Below are 20,697 nucleotides of genomic sequence, written 5' to 3' on the forward strand. Positions count from 1 at the left end.
CTTTTTTTAATCTGTCTCCACCCCTAATGCACCTCCACCTTCCTTCTGAGATTCCTCAGTCTGCTCCATGTTTATATGTCTCTGGATGTATTACATTTGTTAGTTTATTTTGTTCATTAGCTTTCACATATGAGTGAGATTATGTGATACTTGTCTTTCTCTGACTGGCTCTATTCACTTAGCATAATACTCTCCAGGTACCTCCATTCTGTCTCAAAGGGTAAGAGATCCTTCTCTTTTACAGCTGCATAGTATTGCATGGTGTAAATGTACCACAGCTTTTTTATCCACTTGTCTACTGATGGGCACTTGGGCTGGTTCCAGATCTTAGCTATTGTAAATGGTGCTACTAAGAACATAGAGATGCATATATTCATTCTAATTGGTGTTTCAGGATCCTTAGGATATATTCCTACAAGTTAGATCACTGGGTCAAATGATAGTTTCATATTTAACTTTTTTAGGAAACTCCATTCTGCTTTCCATAATGGCTGCACCTGTCTGCATTCCCACCAGCAGTATACTAGAGTTCCCTTTTCTCCACTTTCTTGCCAGCACTTAGCATTTGTTGATTTGTTGATGGTAGCCATTCTGACAGTGTGAGGTAATACCTCATTGTCATTTTAATGGGCATCTCTGATGATTAGCAACTTTGAGCAATTTTTCATATGTCTCTTGACTATCTGTATGTCCACTTTGATGAAGTGTCTATTTAGGTCCTTTGTCCACTTTTTAAATTGGATTGTTTGTCTTTCTTTTGTTAAGTTGGTTGAGTTCCCTATATATTTTGGAAATTAACCCTTTACCAGATGTATCATTGTCAAATATGTTCTCCCATACAGTGGACTCCCTTTTCATTTTGCTGATGGTTTCTTTTTGCTGTGCAGAAGCTTTTCATTTTGATGGAATCCCATTTGTTTATTTTCTCTTTAGTTTCCTTTGCCCTCGGACAGTGGTTGGCAAACTGCGGCACCTTGAGTGTGGCTCTTCCACAAAATACCATGTGCAGGCGCACACGTACAGTATGATTGAAACTTCGTGGCCACACTCAAGGGGCCAAAGAGCCGCATGTGGCTCACAAGCCGCGGTTTGCCAACCACGGCCCTAGGAGATGTATTGGCAAACACATTGCTATAAGAGATGCCTAAGATTTTGCTGCCTATGGTTTCTTCTAGAATTTTTATGGTTTCATAACTTACATTTAAGTCTTTTATCCATTTTGAATTTATTCTTATGTATGGCGTAAGTTGGTGGTCTAGTTTCATTTTTTTGTATGTACCTGTCCAATTTCCCAACTCAAAAGTTCTGCTACTGGCCACTTCCTTTATGATAATGTTCTGTTATCACTCATTCCTAGAGTCTCTCCAAACTTATAACTCACCTCTGATTCTTTTCAACCTATATTTTCTCTTGTCCTTTAAAAGCACTTGCTTCTTACTTTCTTCCTTGCCTCATGACTCATTTTCATATACATAGTCCTTGGGTAATTATTTCCCTTCCCAGACCTTCAAATTTATTCCTATAATCAAACTTCAAATTTACTTTTAAATCAGTTATCTTTCCTAAAATTTAGATATTTTCACCTGAGTCTATGACAGATATGTGAAACTTAACATGCATTTTTTATCTTTTGTTCACTATATCTCTTATGTTATTTAGTATCCAAGTAAATTACAATATTATCTACACCTATAAATGAAATAAAAACTATTTCCTTGTAGACAAAATATTAATCATTTACTAAGTCCTAACTATTTTATTGTCAAAATATATTTGAAACTTTCATCTCTTGTTAATTCCCTTAACTACTGTCTTATTTTAGGGCCTAATCATATAGTGTAAATGATTACTTTTTAAATTTGTATACATTAAGGTTTCTCTGTGCTATAAAGTTCAATTGGTTTTGATAAATGCTTACTGTCACATACACTAGTACAGTATCATACAGAATAATTTTGCCACCCTAAAAAATGGCATATGTGTCATTCATCCATTCAATCATCTCCTGACTTCATTCCCTGGCAATCACTGATTTATACAGTCTCTATAGTTTTGCCCTTTTCAAAAGATCATATAAATGGAACCATATTAATATGTGGTCTATTCAGACTGGCTTTTTTTCATTGAACAATGCGCATATTAGAATTCACCCATGTTTTTGCATGGTGTGATAGTTCATTACTATTTATCACTGAAAAGTACTACAATGTATGAAATTTCCATAGTTTACTTATCCATTTACTTATTAAAAGACATCCCTCTTGTTTCCAGTTTTGGGTGATTATTCACAAAACTCCTATAAACATTTATGTGCAGGTATTTTGCGTGAGCAGAAGTTTTAAAGAATCAATCCTATGTAATAAAAGGCCAATATGCAAATTGACCAAATGGCAGAATGATCAGTTGTTATGATGTGCACTGACCACCAGGAGGCAGATGCTCAATGCAGGAGCTGACCCCTGGTGGTCAGTGCACTCCCAGAGGGGGAGCACCACTCAGCCAGAAGCCCTGAGTTTAGCTCATGGTTGGCCAAGCACAGTGGCAGTGCTAAGATGGCAGTGCTGATGGCTTAGGACATGGAGAGGGCCTAGGCCAGGGGTGGGCAAACTTTTTGACTCGAGGGCCACAATGGGTTCTTAAACTGGACTGGAGGGCCGGAACAAAAGCATGGATGGAGTGTTTGTGTGAACTAATATAAATTCAAAGTAAACATCATTACATAAAAGGGCATGGTCTTTTTTTTTTTTTAGTTTTATTCATTTGAAACGGGCCAGATTCGGCCTGCGGGCCATAGTTTGCCCACGGCTGGCCTAGGCCATCATTCAGACATCCCCCAAGGGATCCTGGACTGCAGGAGGGCACAGGCTGGGCTGAGGGACCCCCCGCCAAGTGTACAAATTTCATTCACTGGGCGTCTAGTATTGTATAATTTCATTTATATAAGGTACCCAGAATAGCCAAATAGTAGAATAAGATACAAAGAACTAGAATAGAAGTCACCAGGAGTTGGGGGGGAGGGTGGGATGAGAAGTTATTATTCCATGGGTACATAGTTTCTATTTGGGATGATGAAACTTTCTGGAGATAGACAGCTGTGATGTTTAGACAACATTATAAATGTACTTATGCCACTGAAGTATACACTTAATATGGTTAAAATGATAAACTTTACATTATGTATATTTTATCACAATAAAAATGGTTTATATAAAAATAAAATTGATTTAAAAATAAAATAAAATACAATCACGTAGGTACATGCTTAGGAGTCCAATTGTTTAATTATTTGGTAAGATTGTTTAACTATGTAAACGTTGCACAATCCTTTTGCAAAGTGGCTGTACCACTTTTTCTTGTAGAAATGAATGAACATTGCAGTTCTCTGCATCCTCACCAGCAATTGGCATTGTTTTTACTGGTTTGTTTTTCTAGATCATAGGCATTCTGATATGTGTAGAGGTATCTCATTGTTTTGATTACACTGTTAATATGAGTTTGTATATTCCTGTGAAATCTGTCAGCCTTTTATGGCTCTCAGCCAATTTTTAAACATAGTGTTGTGTTTCCTAGGTAAAAACACCCAAGATAATCCATCCATTAAGAAATGAAAAAATAGCCTTGGACAGTGTGCTAAATGGTTAGAGCATGGGCCTGCACCCTGAAGGGTCTCAGGTTCGATTCCTGGTCAAGGGCAGGTACCTGGGTTGTAGGTTTGCTTCCGGCCTTTGGTTAGGGCTTATGTAGGAGACAATCAATTGATGGTATCTCTGTCACATCACTGTCTCTCTCTCTCTCTCTTCCTCTCCCTCCCACCTCCCTTCCACTGTCTCTGAGGAGCAATGGAATAATTAATTAATTAAAATTAATAAGACAAATAGGGGATACAGCCTGGATCATCTCTTTTTTTATTTTATTGATTTTTTTATTAGTTAAGGTATTACAAATGTGTCCTCATCCCCCCTATTAACCCCTAACCTACCCTGCCGCCCCGAACAATCATGCTCCCATCCCCCTGTTGTCCATGTCCATTGGTTTGGCTAATATACATGTATACAAGTCCTTTGGTTGATCTCTTCCCTTTACCCCCGCCCTCCCCTACTTTCCCTCAGGGGATTGATAGCTTGATCGCTTCTTTAATAGGTTTCGCTGGTTCAAAGAGCAACAACAACATAAAATGTGCTCATGCCCTATAGTTTAATTTCTCTCATTCTCTGTAGAAGTAATCAAGTCAATGTGCCAACAGGTCCTCTAATATGACACTCATAGACAAATAAAGGAAGTAACCACAGAAAACTATAGCATAAAATGCTAAATAATAAATATTGAAGGTAAGTAAGTATTAACAAGTAACAAGAGCAAAATAAAGACTGTACCTCCAGAATAATTTGTTAAAATAAGAAGGTAAAGGGGAAAGTTTTGAATATAATTATCCTTGAAAACTGATTCTTTCAAGTATCTTATCAATTATAAACAGGTATCTACAGCAGAGAAGAAATTAATCAGTTTTTAAAAAGTAACTTATAGATGCTTAATTTAAATATAGGTGATTAAAATCAAATTTCATATAAAAATGAGAAATGTCCTTTGTTTTCAACTTTTTACCAGTTTTCTCTACAATATTTGAGTAGTAACTGACCTCCAAACTCAGCCTCATTTTCCTACCTTCCAATGTCTCATTTTACTCTATGAAAAGAACAGCATTTTGGTTCTCCTATGAGCTGGAAGCCTAGACATTATCAGGCCGAATATTTTCATCTTTGCACAACCACAGGATAACCTCTCTTTTGAGATTTATCTCCCATATACATGGTCTGGGAGAATCATGTTGGACCAATACACGAAAAGAAAATTTTGGAGTGATTTTACAGACCAATACTCTCTCTCCACCAAGCATTGCCAGATTAATAAATAAAAACACCGGGCACCCATTACATTTAAATTTTAAATAAAATAAAATGTTGCAAGGCACATACTGAAACTAAAAAAAAATTACTTGTTTATTTGAAATTCAAACTTAATTAGGCACCTTTATTTTATCTCACAGCCTGCCTCCATTCCCTTCAGTTAGTTTAGGAGAAAGGTGAGTAACGTTGGAAAGGTACAAGAGAAAAAGACTAGATCAGCAGGGAAGACCATAAAACTCCACAGAAAGACCCTAAGTAGGATAAAATGTTTGAAGACTATTTTTTTTTTTTTAGGTAACTATAATATTAATATACCAGGGTTTTCATTTAACTTTAAATATCTCTGAACGTATTTACTTATTTGTTCACTTTTTCACAAATGCTCTATCAACATTTTATAGAGGCCTTACCTTACCTTTCATGTCTCTTCTTACACTTGTTTTTTTCCTGGAAGAAATGGTGCTCATATAGAATAACAACATATTAAGACTGTTTTGTTGTTTTTACAGTTAATTACTTGTATTTCAATAAGAAAGAGGTTTTTATCTATATTTTAAAAGCCTTAAATACAGGTAAAGATGTACATTTAAACATGTGCATTTATTATAACTGAAATACTATATATCTGTATGTAAAGATATTCCTTTGAATTTCAAAGTTTTGAGCCCAACCTAAATTGAGGATGACTTTTTGGCTTTAGGGAGAATCATCCATCATATGTAGGTGAAGTTACATTGATAGTACTTAATAAGAGACCACAGCCACTGAGTTAAATATAGTCACTGGAATGTTCCATGTATAGCATTTAATCATCACTAAAATATAATATACAGAAATTCTTAAATTTAAACAAAAAGGCTTCTGGCATATTAATTCTTAGCATTATGATAATATTACTCCCCCCAAAACATAAACTACTTTTGCAGAATAAAATTTCTAACTTTAGATCTAAAATACAGAACAATAAAATTGATCAAAACAAAGTTAGAGAAGCCAAGACAATGAAGAAAAAACATTGTGTTAGAGATGCCCATAAATGACTGTGTGTGTGTGTATGTGTGTGTGTGTGTGTGTAATAAAGCCAGCATGATTCTGCTTTTATATGGTGAAATTTAGCATGATAATGAGATATCTTTATAATTACCTGCTACAAATTATAAATATATATATTGCCAAATATTCTGAAGGCTAACAATGATTTATATTATAAATGAAAATCAATGACATGGGGTGGCTATTCATTTTATTAACATTTATATAGCATTTTTCTAAGTATCTTATTGAGTTGTATATGACTCTTTGCAATCTAACAAAGGTTTAACGGTTGTTTTTCTTTTGTTGAAAAGTATGAATACTAATATATTTAAATGAACACCTGAAAACATGTAATGAAGGCTTTTATATATTTTCATTATTTGATACATAAAGCAGGATTTTTACCTGAAAGACACCCAGCGACTGACAGAAACAGGATTAGTTTCCAAGAGGAAGCCATGTTCTTCACTAAAATCTCCCGTGTTGCGGTGTGGTAAGCAGCTCTAACGTTTCTTCATTAAAGAATGCCCTGTTGAGATAGATAACAGTTTTCAAAAACACAGAAAATAAACAAAAACGTGAATGCAAATCAATTTTAAAATCTCATAATAAAATGGTAAATAGCTTTCAGTGCTAAGGTCAGATTAATATATATATTTGAATATTGACAACAATAATACAATTTCTATTAGAATTAATTTAAAGTGTAACACAAAAAACTTTAGAGAAGTGATAAACTTTCCCTATCACATTTATTTATATTGAATACTTGCTTGCACATAATAAAAACATCAGGCTCTAATGGAGATGATTTTTTTTTCTCACAGGGAATGTATAAGAGCTATATTTATTACACTAGACAAATTATTGGACTAGAAAAATACAGTAGAGAAACGAGTTACATTAATATATATTCCTCTAGTCTAGAACATAACTAATGATCAATTAGCCAAGTGACTTTACACATGTGCCTGTAGCTCATCTCAACCTCCATAGGGAATTTTTCTCACTTAATTATTAATGTCAGCTGCCTTTGTTTATAACTCCTGTGATGATCTATACTGTGCTATAGTTCCCTCCTTTGGTGAGCGATTTCTCTCAGCATCTTTTCCTAACCAAACCTTAGGGAAATAAGGATTTTCATGAATATTTAATTTTTTTGTCTAATGCCATTTTTATAACAATAATTACTATAGCACATTAATAATCTTTGGTCCATTTACTTGTTCTGAAAGGTACAATAAACATTAAAAATGTAAAATTCTAGCATGAAACTTCCTGCAAGAACTGGGCAGATGTCTGTTAAAGATTTCTATAATAAACAAGTAACTTCTGGGTTTTCAGGTGTCGGTGCAGTCCTTCTAGGCCAGAAGCAATTAAATTGAGAAATAATTGTATAGTATATTCTTGATTTTTAAATAACAATTGCTTCTTGGCAACTGGTTTCTCTTACAGAATCAGAGGTTATATCTATCTTTGAGAAAACATCTTAAAAATATAAGCCTCCCCCTTCGCCGCTAAGTTATAATTTAATATAGTTATACCCAAAGTGGGGAATATCTTATTAGTCTTCTACCTTAATAATGTTAATACCATTAATTCCACTTTATTCATACTTTTAAATCTAAGCCTTGGTAAGCTATTTTAATTACATGGCTAGGGATCAGTAATGGAGAAGAAAGGTAATGAGTTAATAATGGTTGATTCCTAGCCACCCCTTGAACAGATACATTTATTATTATTATTTTATTCCAAGTAAATCAGAAATAAATATAATTTGAAGAACAAAAAACAACTTTATCACTAATATTTTTACAGTTTAAAACATTTTTATTTTTATACACTGCTTTTTCCAGAAAGGATAAGAAAATCAGCACTTCACACAACCGTTAGAGACCTAAAGTTGCTAGAACTATGATTATGATTCATGAGAACTGCATATTTGAAATGGTGAATTTCAACCCACAATGTGAGTTCTGAGGAGCCACTATAGTTTTGCTTAACTTGTTTTGATGAGCTTCTGCTCAGCCCATGTTCCTCAAACTGATATTTCCCTCTTTAAATTCAATTTTCTCTATTGTCTTAAATATATGCTTACACACACACACACACACACACACACACACACACACACACATATACCCATATTCACAAAAGTTAATCACACGAGGGAGACACATGGATTGGTTACCTCCTATAAGAGTCCCGGCTGAGGCCAGGGATCAAACCTGCAACCCAGGTACCTGCCCTTGACCAGAAATTGAACACATAACCCTTCATGCAGTCCATGGGCGCTTTAACCACTGAGAAAAACCATCCAGGGCAGGATGTATATCTTAACTGAGAGTAACAGTTGTACATTAAACTGTTGTTATTCATGGATAAATTGAAAAGCTATAAATTTTCATTGGAAACTATTAATCAAATACAACAAAAAACTCTCCCATTTTAAAAAGACCTTATTTCAGTGCTGAGACAATTTTTCCTTGGTTATTACAAATATTTGCAAGTAAAGTAAAATAAGCAGACCATTGCTTTAGTATTAAGCCATAAATTATAAATAATACATGCATTGTGCAGTTGATTGCATAGACAAGTATTTAAAAATATCACATCTTTACTGGAGTCTGAAATAAGATTATTAAACATATGCTATATAAAATAAATCAAGTGACAGCATGTTGCCACCTGAATACAAATTAGTTATTTTTTTCTTAAAGGTGTCTCCTTGTTAATGATGTGTGTATATGACTGTGTAAAGATATTAAGAGAGAGAGAAAAAATTCTATAATTGCCTGCTGATCTCTCTCCATTTCTGTAGAAACAATTTCCTATAGTTGGGCCACTTGTAGGCTATCACATCGCAGTTAGAATTATATTTTAATAACAAAAATCAGGCTACATTATTTCCCCGTTTCAGTGGTTTATTTTTTAAATAAAATCCAAATTGCTTATGTGGTCTACAAGACCATTTTTAACCTGGTCCCCTCCTAACTTTCTGATTTCATCTTCTAGCGTTCTGTACTCCAGTCTCACCACACTGATTTTCTTGTTGCTCATCAAATATGTCAAGCATTTGTCATCTCACTGCTTCCTTAGCCTGGCTCCTTGATCAACAGTTTTTACCCTACTGCATAGTTTCAAATCTTTGAAGACGGCTCCTCAATTCTTCTTGATCATTCTCCTTAAAATGGCATGCCACCTCAAACATTTCTGTCAGCCTTGTCACTGGATTTTACTGCATTGTCCCTGCTTTATTTCTCTTCTTAGCAATTATCAGTATTACTGGGATGTAATAGCCATAAAAGCAAGACTGTCTTCTTCACCTTTGTAGACACAGCATCCAGAACATACCATGCCTGTTTTCAATAGGTATTAAATTAGTCTTTTTGAGTAATAATTCTTAAATAAACTAGAGTCTCTCATAAGTAATTTATTTTGCAAAAGATAATACAAGAAAGACAAATCACTATTTCTTAAATTTTCCATAATAATAACAGCTAACATTTATGTAATTCTATGTGCCAGGCACTATGTTATGCAATTTACTTATACAACCTTTGTTAAGTAACTTGACATCCCTCTTTTTTAAAAAAAAAAAAAAAAAATATATATATATATATATATATATATACACACACACACACACACACATATATATATATATATATATATATATATATAGATTTCAGAGAGGAAGGGAGAGGAAGAGTGTGATAGAAACATCAATGATCAGAGAGAATCATTGATTGGCTGCCTCCTGCATGCCCCTCATGGGGGATCAAGCCCGCAACCTGGGCATGTGCCCCTGACTGGAATCGAACCTGGGACCCTTCAGTTCACTGAGCCAAACCAGCTAGGGCTTGACATCTCTTTTTATGAAGATAACTGGCCGAGATCACATAGCTAGCAAAAGCCAGAACAGAGGTAAAAGTAATATAGACCTTTCAGCGACATCATCTCCTACCAAAGAACTTGTGGCCATGTCTACAAAGTCTCCAGAAGCTCTCATCTGCCACAATCAGGGCTGGTACTGAGTTAATAAAAAATCAGTTAAAAATCATGCACTGATAACTTAAATGTTGTGACTTAACTAATATAATATAACGCTACATTATTGGCCCATCTTATATAAGAATGAAATTTTTTATGTGATAGTATTCTGCTGGGAAAATTCTTTCTTTTATTTTAACATCATGAGTCTTTTAAAAATATATATCCTGCCTGTAATATGTCATATACAATTTTTATTTTCTTTAAAGTGGTGTAGAAACATGTGAAGTTGTCTGATGATAGCATTATTGAAGGTTTTTGTAATTTTTATACAGTTTCTCACACACATTTCCTAAGTCATTCATTTTATTGATTTTTTTTTCAAAACTATTAGCTTTGGGGTTTTTTCATACAGATAATACTCTCATTCTTGGTGCACTCATAAGTCATTTCTCTGCATAATGTTTATTTGAATTACTTAATAACATCAACATGTACACCCTCCATGAACAGATAGAGGAGATAATAAAGGATGTCAATTACTTGGCAAATAAGAACAGTGGGCGCGGACAGTATGGCTCAGTGGTTGAGCGTCGAACTTTAAACCAGGAGGTGACAATTTGATTCCCAGTCAGGGTACATGCCCTGGTTGTAGGCTTGATCCCCAGTAGGGGGTGTGCAGGAGGCAGCTGATCAATGGTTCTTTCTCATCACTGATATTTCCATTTCTTTCTCCCTCTTCTTTCCTCTCTGAAATCAATAAAACATATTAAAAGTTTTTATAAAGAACAGTGGAAGTCGAGTAAAAGTGTTTCTACTTTGATTAGTATGTGACAGAGCTATAATAAGAGGGATTTGGAATTAAGTTTGGTTGAAAAGAATAAAATGATCAAATATCTCTTTTTCTCTCCTTATTCTCTATCTCAACTCTTTGCTAAGACTGGGACTAGTGGCACTTTTGCCTGGAATAAGTAACCTTTCCAGGCTGAGCAAGGCCAGGACAATGATCACAGAAAAGTAACATGGAAAAAAAGCCTTTATGAGAAATTGTATTCTACATGTCCTTGAAGTTTTCTACCCCAAAGCACCTGGACAAAATATAGATAATAAAATGCAACAGAAGATCTAGAGGAGAGACAAAAGACAGCGTGTTGGTCTTGTCATGCTGGCCATCATACATCCCTTGAGGACTACGCAGCCGTGTCAGGAGGTGGAGGAACAGAATTCTCACCTTCAAACATAACCAGAGTGAGTTATGATATTGTGAATCACAACAAAATAAATTATATTTTGTGTCCTTGACAAAGTATTATGGGTTGTAGATGGAAATCTGAGCTCATAATGTTTAGACATTTTGGAGGTATTTTTTTTAAAATATATTTTATTGATTTTTTACAGAGAGGAAGGGAGAGAGATAGAGAGTTAGAAACATCGATGAGAGAGAAACATCGATCAGCTGCCTCCTGCACATCTCCTACTGGGGATGTGCCCGCAACCCAGGTACATGCCCCTGAAAGGAATCGAACCCGGGACCCTTCAGTCCGCAGGCCGACGCTCTATCCACTGAGCCAAACCGGTTTCGGCTGGAGGTATTTTTTAAATATGATTTTTGACAGTGTAATTAAGCATAGTTCTGGTCTATCTTTCTCATCTTTTTAAAACTAAGAACATTTTTTTTACCTTAACAGAATTTGCCCTGAAGAAAAGTGTACATACAGCAAAGATTTAAGAAAGAGAATCACTAGTCTTTTGAGACCTTAAGTCAACTTTGTAATTTTATTTAAAACACAAGATTATCTAATACTACATAGTGCATTTAATAAAGGCAGAAATGAAGGGGAAAAAGACACTGGCTCTGGGAATATGGTGTCATAAATATTCGAAAATTCCTGTCATCTGGTGATTGACATAGGAAAAGGGTGAAGACAGAACAGTGGCTCATTGAGCCTGACGCCAGCCTCCATGCAAATTCTGACAGGACTTGTGTGGGATGCTGAGCACCATCCATGGCCAGCTGACAGCATATTTCCCCTTCTGGTAATATTGGAACTAGGTGCCATGACAAAATTGAGTTCTTAAAATATCACAATTTATATTGTAAAATATTTTTAAATGCCTCAATAAACTGATTCAAAAGGAATAAAACTTATTAAAGATCAAAACTAGATAAAAGCAGCAAGCTGAGACATGAAGGTAACTTTCACTGTTAGGCCATTTACTAAATCCCAGTCACCTTTAGCTCAGTGTTTATATCTTGTCTGAATGTGCGAGACCAAAAAGAAAGCCTAGGGCCACATAAGGTAAAAATAAACATTAAAAAATTCTATACAGGGGTGCCCAAAAGTAAGTCCACTGTTGTAAGTCTGCAAAACACAGAGTTTATTTTTGTATTATTATATCTTAATTATTGTATTATTCATTTGTATTATAATTGTAAGCCTACTTTTGCCCTCTTCTGTCTATCTAGTATTCCAAAGGGCTTCAAAATCATAGTTAGGATGAGCTAGAAATATCTCCCCACAGAAATACACTACCCAGAGAATAATAAAACAAAAATTTCAGTCTTAAACCACAAGAATGGATGGAAAGGAAAAAGAAAATCTCATAATTAAAAATTCACAGTCAATATTCACCAAATATACAGGAAAATATCATTATGAGTGAGAGAATCAATAGAAACAGTCAAAGTCAGAATCAGATGTTGTAGACATCAGGCATTTGACTTTTCAGACACAGATGCTCAAACAAATGTATGCGGTCTGCTCTTAAACAAAAAGAAATTAGTATTGTGAAAAATAAGAAACAGAGATGGAGAAATTTATCCCCAGTAAGACAAATGGGTATAAAATAGGAAAGAAAGATAAACAGAATAAAGGCTACAGTTAGAATGTCTTATATATCAATCAGACTACCAGAAAAAGAGAATGGGATAAAATGCTATGTGAAGAGATAATTGCTAAACTTTTCCAGAACTGATGAAATTGAACAATTTTAAGATTCAGGGAGGCCTGAAACACAAAACAACACCACACACACCCAAGAGTGACCACCTCAGCAAATCCCTGAAGATGCTGCATTTTAAAGATAAAAAACAGCGGAGAGAAAAAGAGGTATTAATTAGAGAAGTAGGAAAATCAGGGTCTCAGTTGACCTAATGACAGCAGTGATGGCATCCAAAAAAAGTTTGGAGTAATGTGCTGAGAAGAAATGACTGTCAGTCTACAATTCTAAACACAGCCAAAATGAAAGGTTACCAGCTAAATAAAGCTCTTCCCACTCTACCAACAACTGAGAGGTCAATTATGTCTTCATAAAACTGGGGGGAAACTGAGTTTGTTGATAGTAAATCTTTGAAAAATAACACATGATAGTCATCAGATAGAAGAAAAAATAATTGCAGCGGGAAGTTCTGAAATGAGTAAAAGGAACATAACAGAAGCTGACTCACATGTTTACTATATGCCTGGAAGTGTTCTAAACGCTTTACCTTAGGGCACTCACGTAATACCGAGAGCTCCATGAGACAAATCTATATACTCTCATTTTAAAGATGATAAATCTGAGATAGTTAGAGGTTAAGTAAATTTTCTCAGATTGCACAGCTATTTGGTAATGAAGAGAAATTATATGTTTAAAACTCTTTTACACAGAATTTAGCACATGCACAACTTCTCCCGTCGCGTGAAACAGAAACCTAAATTGCTTAGTATCACATTAGAAGGTCTCCACAGTTTGATACGATCTATGCATCTTGTCACATCTCCCACTAGTCCACCTCAAACATTTGGGAGGCCAGCTAATTAAAATAATTTTTCATTTGCAAACCTAATTAGGGTTGTATATCTTCCAGAAATACTCACACACCCCTTACCATAAAATTCCTTATTTCAAAATATCTAGTTGTGGAAAGGATAAAATGAATTATTAAGTTGCTTAACTAAGGGCAATAAAGATGCCCTTTGCACAACGTGATTTCAGTAAGATTTCAGAGTCATGGTCTGTAGCAAGAGAGATGGACCCACATTTAGACTGATATTTAATCCTCTTTTAATTTATTTAAATAGAGGCACAAGGATCTTTCGAAGACAGTTAAAATAACAATAATTGTGCTTACTTAATTTTGGTTGAATTGGGTTTTAATGATTTACTTAAAATTTAACCCTTCTGTCCTCAGAAAACTGGCATTTTGAATCATTATCTTTGTCTGGCAGTAGATACCAGAGGGCTAAATTGTATATAAACAATGTGTTATTATAGGCGCATAGTTAAAGTGGGAATTGTAGCTAAATCCAAGGCATGTTTGAAACAGCTAATAGCAATCCCCTTAGGAATCACACACATCTTTGTTCTTCATTTCCATATTAAAACATTTTGCCTGAAAAATTTATATCCTCTAAAGACACGGAAAATAGGGCTGCTAAATGACAAAGAAAGCCAAAAAAAAAAAAAAAATCAAACCAACAAACACAAACTTGGGAACATGCCCCTTACAAATATAGTATTGTTATAAAATATTAGGCAGCTCCCCTAGTGGAATTTTACTAGCTATATGACAAGAATCTGTAAGTGTCATCTTCTATGTTGCTGACAAAGGATTTATAAAGAAATCTCGATGAATGGAAACAAGAGGCTACAGGAATATGCACTGCATCTTTTTATACTTCAGACTTTAATACAAATGACAACTATTGATTTTTCTTACACAGTAACTGCAGAGGAACAATGTGACCAGGTCAATAGGGACTAGTGAGGAAAATGAAAAAACTCTAAATTCCGGGCAAAGCCAACTCCCTGATAAACCGCCTCTCTCTCTCTCTGCACAGGCCTTTCCTGGTGCTCAGCAATGTTACCTGATTTCATTAACTCGTTGAAGCCTCACAACTAAAAAGTCTAAAACCCCCAAATGAGCATATATTTCCTCACGTTGTTTCCCTTAATTCAGTTAAAGTGCTTAGAACATTCTTAAATGTTTAGTTTACAGAGTTGCAAATATAGGTAAATTATGAAAGACAAGATATACTTCAATCAATTGTACTCTTAGCCATCAAATAATTCAGGAGAGAATTCTTAAGTGCGCAGGACCTTCCAGGACTACGAGGTTCAGAGCCCACCCAGGAGAGCACTTGGACAGGGATCCCAAGGGCCCAGTATAATTTCAGTTTCAGTAAAATGAATAAATCGGCTTATCAAGATCTGGCCAGTAAGAGAATTGGAAGGTGTAAAACCATGTCATGTTAGAGTAACTTTTTTCATAACATTAAGTTGCTAAGGCTTAGTTCGTATTTAAGGCATTTGTAGCTCCTCTTGGCTATTCCCCAACCTTAAAACGTATTAAATCGAAATATTTTTGACTGCCCAAAAAAATACTATTGTTTATTGTTTGAAGAAGACATCATCCTTAAGTTGATTTTTGTATAAGTCAAGAAATTGGGGAAGGGAAAATCAAGCAGATTGTTCTATTTCATAATCTAAAGTAAGTAGCAGATTCATATATTACAAATGATTTTCTAAACTATTTTTGAAATAACTATAGATTCACAGGGAGGCAGTAGTTGAAAAAAAGTAAAGGAAGGGTTTATGTGACTTTTGCCTTTCTTTCCCCAATGTTAGCATCTTATCCTATATAATAAAAGCATGATATACAAATTGACCGAATGGCAGAACGACCATTAGGTGATTGGCGGGGCCAGCAAGCAGGCAGCGCCAGAACAGCCGGCACAGGGAGGGGACGGCGATGGAGGGGCGAGGGCAGTGGCCTGCGGCGGTTGAGAATAAAGTGTTGAAATCCTCAACTAGAACTGTGAATTATTATATTTCTCCTTTTGCTTTTATTATGTTTATTGCATGTTCTTTGAGCTTCTTTTTGTTGCAACCATATTTACGATCGGTATGTGTTCTTGGTTAGACTTATATATCTCCCATATACACCCTAAATTTTCTTTTTTTAAATGTATTTTATTGATTTTTTTTTTTTTTACAGAGAGGAAGGGAGAGGGATAGAGATCAAGAAACACCGATGAGAGAGAAACATCGATCAGCTGCCTCCTGCACACCTCCTACTGGGGATGTGCCCGCAACCCAGGTACATGCCCTTGACCGGAATCGAACCTGGGACCTTTGAGTCCACAAGCCGATGCTCTATCCACTGAGCCAAACCGGTTAGGGCACCTAAATTTTCATTCATTCCTCATTGAGCACCTGAGCATCTATCATATACTATGTTCTGTGCTAGGCAGTGCTGATTTAACACAGCAAGATGGACACAGCCTCCGTGTGGAGGTTGCGCGTAGTCATTAGGCATTACTTGCCCTTTCCAAGCTGATTATGCTTCTTCTTTGCCCATGCTCCTTCCCGTGACTGAAATTCCTTTAGAGTTCCTTAGACTGATGATGTTTTTTTATTTTCTGTATTTCAAGTTTTTTGTCGACCTCTACATTAATCTAACATGTTGCTGTGCTTTTGTAATACGTTGTTTATATCATGGTTCTCACCTATAATATTGTAGCACCTATGAGCTTGTCTTCTGGTCTAAACTTGTGAACACTTTGAATGTATAAACTATATCTTGGCTACACTTGTTTCCAAAGCACCCAGAAAAGTGCCAGGCATAGTTAGACACTTAATAAGTGATCACTTATGATGGATTTATCATCAAATTGCCAACAAAGCAAACAAAACCAAACCCTAATGTCAAGCATGTATGACATTGTGATTGTCGAACATGCATTGTCTTTCTTTATTTTGGGTCTTGAAAGCTCAGCACACGCTTAATCAGCCTTAGTTCTTGGGCATTTTGCCCAATATAGATGCTTCCTACTATACAGACATCTTTGTAATTTGTTTTCCTTATCATACACCAAGGGCAAAGCATGATGAGGAGGAGAATGCTTATGGAACTGGCTCACCTTTTCTCAAATAAACTGAAACAAACAAACAAAAAACAAAGACCACAAAACATCTGCTATCAAGGCAAATTCTCCAGCTTTGAATATGCTGTGTGTAATTGCTTAGACATTTTTACAAAAGAAAAAAAAAATCTAAACTTTAAAATATATTATAAAAACATGATTACTGAATCAATCTTCTAAATTAATAATCTTAATTAATAATTAGAACAGTGGGGCTATTAGTGAGATGAATGATAGAAATGTATGGTACAAACTCTTTAGTGTTATACACATTCCCTATAAGAATTTAGAAAGTTTCTTAAGTACTTTTCCTAAGTTACTATAGGAATGGGAGGCATTTGTGATATTATGGAAAGAACATAAGATTTTGAAAGACCAGACATGAGTTGTAAATGTGTTAGTTATGTGATACTGTTTAAAACTTTCTGACACTTAGCTTCCTCAGATATAAATGAAAGATGTCAGAAGCAATCTTGCAATAATTCACATCTTAACTAGCAACATAAAACTGTTCCACTTTGCAATGAACTATAGCATCCTGATAAAACTTAATTTAAAGCTTATCAGTTTAGAATATATGGTCATTTAGACTAGACCCGGTATGAAGCTCAAGCTATGTGTGAATAAAACTAGCATATATCATCATGCTCTTTTACTCTACGCAATGGATACGTTCTAAGATGTTTTACACATCTAACATGGCATTATAATATTCTACCACATAAGGTTGCTGACAGAATTAAATAAAAGTATGAATGTGACCATACTTTGGAAATAAAGCACATATGAGATCTGTCTTTATTATATTCAGAAAGTTGGGGTGAAAGGGGACATAAGGAAGTGACTCCTAGCTGACGTTCAAATGACAAAGGACAGGGATCGCTGGCTGCACACCACATCCTGACATCCCATCGTGAAGCGCGCTGCCTGGACCTACGGCCTGGTCTGCGTGGTCTTCCCCATGGCCTCTGAGACATGCCGAACGTAATCTCTCACTTTCACCTGGGTCTACCTGCTCTATGGAGGAGGAGACTCGCCAAACAGTCTATTACTGCAAGTAACGTAAGTCACTCCCTGGGCAATAGGAAAATCTGGCCACGTTAATATATCCTTTGCAAATTATGTTTGCAATTAAACATTTCTGAAGTGAAACTATTTTTATTCTGAAACTGTGTACATTTAGTGCAAGACTAATTGTTCTCAGAAACAAGGAGTACAACGAGGTAGGTGAGCGGTTCACTCCATGATGCGATTGTAAAGCAAAAGAGCTGCTTCTGGAGACGCGAAGAGGCACTCGCTGTTCAGCAGCAGTTAAGGTGGTTAAATGCTGTTAAGTTTGTTCTTAGCCACTTTCCACTTGAATTACTCCAATACATTCTTAAAACTGCCACACTGAATGATGTTAATAGTGCTACAAATTGACTAGCATTATAGGAATGTATCTATTATTTTTATGAGCATATTTAATTGCACGTGCTTTCTTAAAGTTTCTAATTAAAACTGGAAATAAAAACGATGTTTTCGTATTTAAACCTGCCTCTTTAGACTTAACCCCCTCATAATTAGCACTAATGTACAGGTAGTTCAGAGAGATATAACACTAACACATTAAATTGGATTGAAAATCCTATTATTAGGCCTATTGTTAATACAGACCCTTGTCAGCAGGAAAAAAAAATATATGAATAAATAAACGACTACACATGGTATATGTGCTGCTTCAGTTTCTCTCACAAATTTTCTCGTGTTATAGACTAAATGTCAGAGGGATCAGGACGTCAATGGTGGCATGATCCCAAAGGGAACAGTTTATCACGTCCATTGTATTTAATGTCACACTGAACTCCGCACATTTTAAAAACTGTCCCAAGAGTTTACTACGGATTCAAAGTGAAGGAGGCAAATATTCACACATTACTAGGCAGACGAGTGTGACAATTCACCAAATAATGATCTCTAACTGTTTTAACTCAGGATTAGGCAGCCACCAATTAGAGAACTGAGCTCTCAGAACCTCCGAGGGCAGTTCCACACTTCACATTTTCAGTGGCAAATTGCATTTGACATTTAATTTAAAACCCAAGACACCATAACGTGAAATTTTCTAGGCCATTAATGATAAAGCATGGAGGTATCCTCCCACTTCCTAGTTGCCTGAGACTACCTCTGGTATTTCTGAGAAGGCTGTGCCATCTGGGCAGGATCGTGCCCATGGGGTGATGTATTCCTAACACACCCATGTGTAATCTAAATACTGGTCATGTGTTCTGAGACGCTTAGTTACACACCTCTTATAGCTGTTTGTCGATAGAAAACCTAGGAAAACACCAGCCCTATAGGCCATACGCTGTTAACTGAATATTTTTGGTGCAGTGGTGTTGGTAGTGGTAGGAGTGATGTTTGAAGTGATTGAAAGGGCACAGGCAAACTAAACAAACAATAGGGGGATGCTTGGTCACAAGGACATCCAGCTTGGTTTCTAATTGCGATCTTTTCTATCCAGTGAGAGCCTGATGAGCTTTGAATTCCTTCTTCAGTGAACCCAGTTATTTCTGGTGGCAATAGAGTTGAAATATGAGATTTGAAAGTCGACATGTGTGAGTTCAGTATCTACTGAATTATCTACTAGTTGTGAATCCTTTGGGATTTTACTTAACATCTTTAAGACCATGTATTTTCTTGTGTGAATAAGGATGCACAGAATTCTTTGAATGTATTAGAAAATTCTGTACTTGTAAGACCATCTCAATTTAGATTTGTGAATCTAAGAGTTTATCTTCTGAAGAAGGACAGGATCTAAAGAGCTCAGGATGGGGGTTTAGACCACCCAGGTTTGTATTTCAGCTCTACTCTCTTCCAGTAATGTACAAAACTTAGACAACTCGTTTAAAATCTCTACGCCTGAGCTAAAGTAGCCATTAGCCATATTGTCATTCTATAATTGTAAAATGCACACTGGGCTTCATAAACCATATAATGAATAAATATAAAATATTGAAGTAATTAGTTTTATTTTTATTATATGATTTATAATTAATTTCCCTTGCTTCTTTTTGCTTTTAAAAATATGTGACTATTAGAAAATTTAAAATTAATAGATATGTCTTGCTTTTTTAAAAAATATATATTTTATTGATTTTTTACAGAGAAGAAGGGAGAAGGATAGAGAGTTAGAAACATCGATCAGCTGCCTCATGCATATCCCCTACTGGGTATGTGCCCGCAACCAAGGTACATGCCCTTGACCAGAATCAAACCTGGGACCCTTGAGTCCTCAGGCTGACGCTCTATCCACTGAGCCAAACCGGTTAGGGCAGATATGGCTTGCTTTTGTGGTTCACTTTATACTTCTATTAAACAGTTAGTTTTTCAGTTTTACTTTTATCTTCTGTAAGACAGAAACTTTAATCATATCTTCTCCAAACGGTTTCTATGGGTATTAATGATATCATGTATAAAAACAATTATTCCAAAGCTTAGGACACAGTAACTGTTAGTGTCATATCCTATAGTTTTTCTTCCCTTCCTCTTCCACATGGGCTGGTGAGCAAGTTTCCCTAAATTGTGAGGTCCTTCTTGCTGCATTTTTCTGGTTTATATTCTTAGAATAGAAGCAAAAGATTGTGTTGTTATTTGCATCGTTCCCAAGTTACATGCCACTCTAAATTTAATATTTTATTGAGTGCATTTATTTATCAATCTGTCTTTCTTTATTTTGAGATTCCTGAGAGCAGAGAATGTAACTTATACATCTTAACATCTCCCATACAGGAAATCGTATACTAAACCAGTATACTAAAATTGCCCTTTTTAGAATCCATCTACCTAATTGTTTTCTTCTGCATTATAAAGAAAAT

At 35.5% G+C, this 20,697-nt stretch overlaps 1 protein-coding gene across 2 annotated transcripts in view; it reads right to left on the reverse strand.

Moving 5' to 3' along the window:
• Positions 1-20,697, reverse strand: part of CNTN5 (contactin 5) — a 1,123,865-nt gene that overhangs the window by 676,440 nt on the left and 426,728 nt on the right. For both annotated transcript variants that reach the window (XM_070425923.1, XM_070425924.1), the window contains exon 3: positions 6,345-6,468. In XM_070425923.1, the coding sequence (XP_070282024.1) occupies positions 6,345-6,399 (55 nt within the window). In that variant the 5' untranslated portion in view covers positions 6,400-6,468. The remainder of the gene's footprint in view (positions 1-6,344; positions 6,469-20,697) is intronic.

This window comes from Myotis yumanensis, unplaced genomic scaffold, assembly GCF_028538775.1.
Source record: "Myotis yumanensis isolate MYYU_CA2020_CCGP unplaced genomic scaffold, mMyoYum1.0.hap1 SCAF_10, whole genome shotgun sequence".
Classification (NCBI taxonomy): Eukaryota; Metazoa; Chordata; class Mammalia; order Chiroptera; family Vespertilionidae; genus Myotis; species Myotis yumanensis.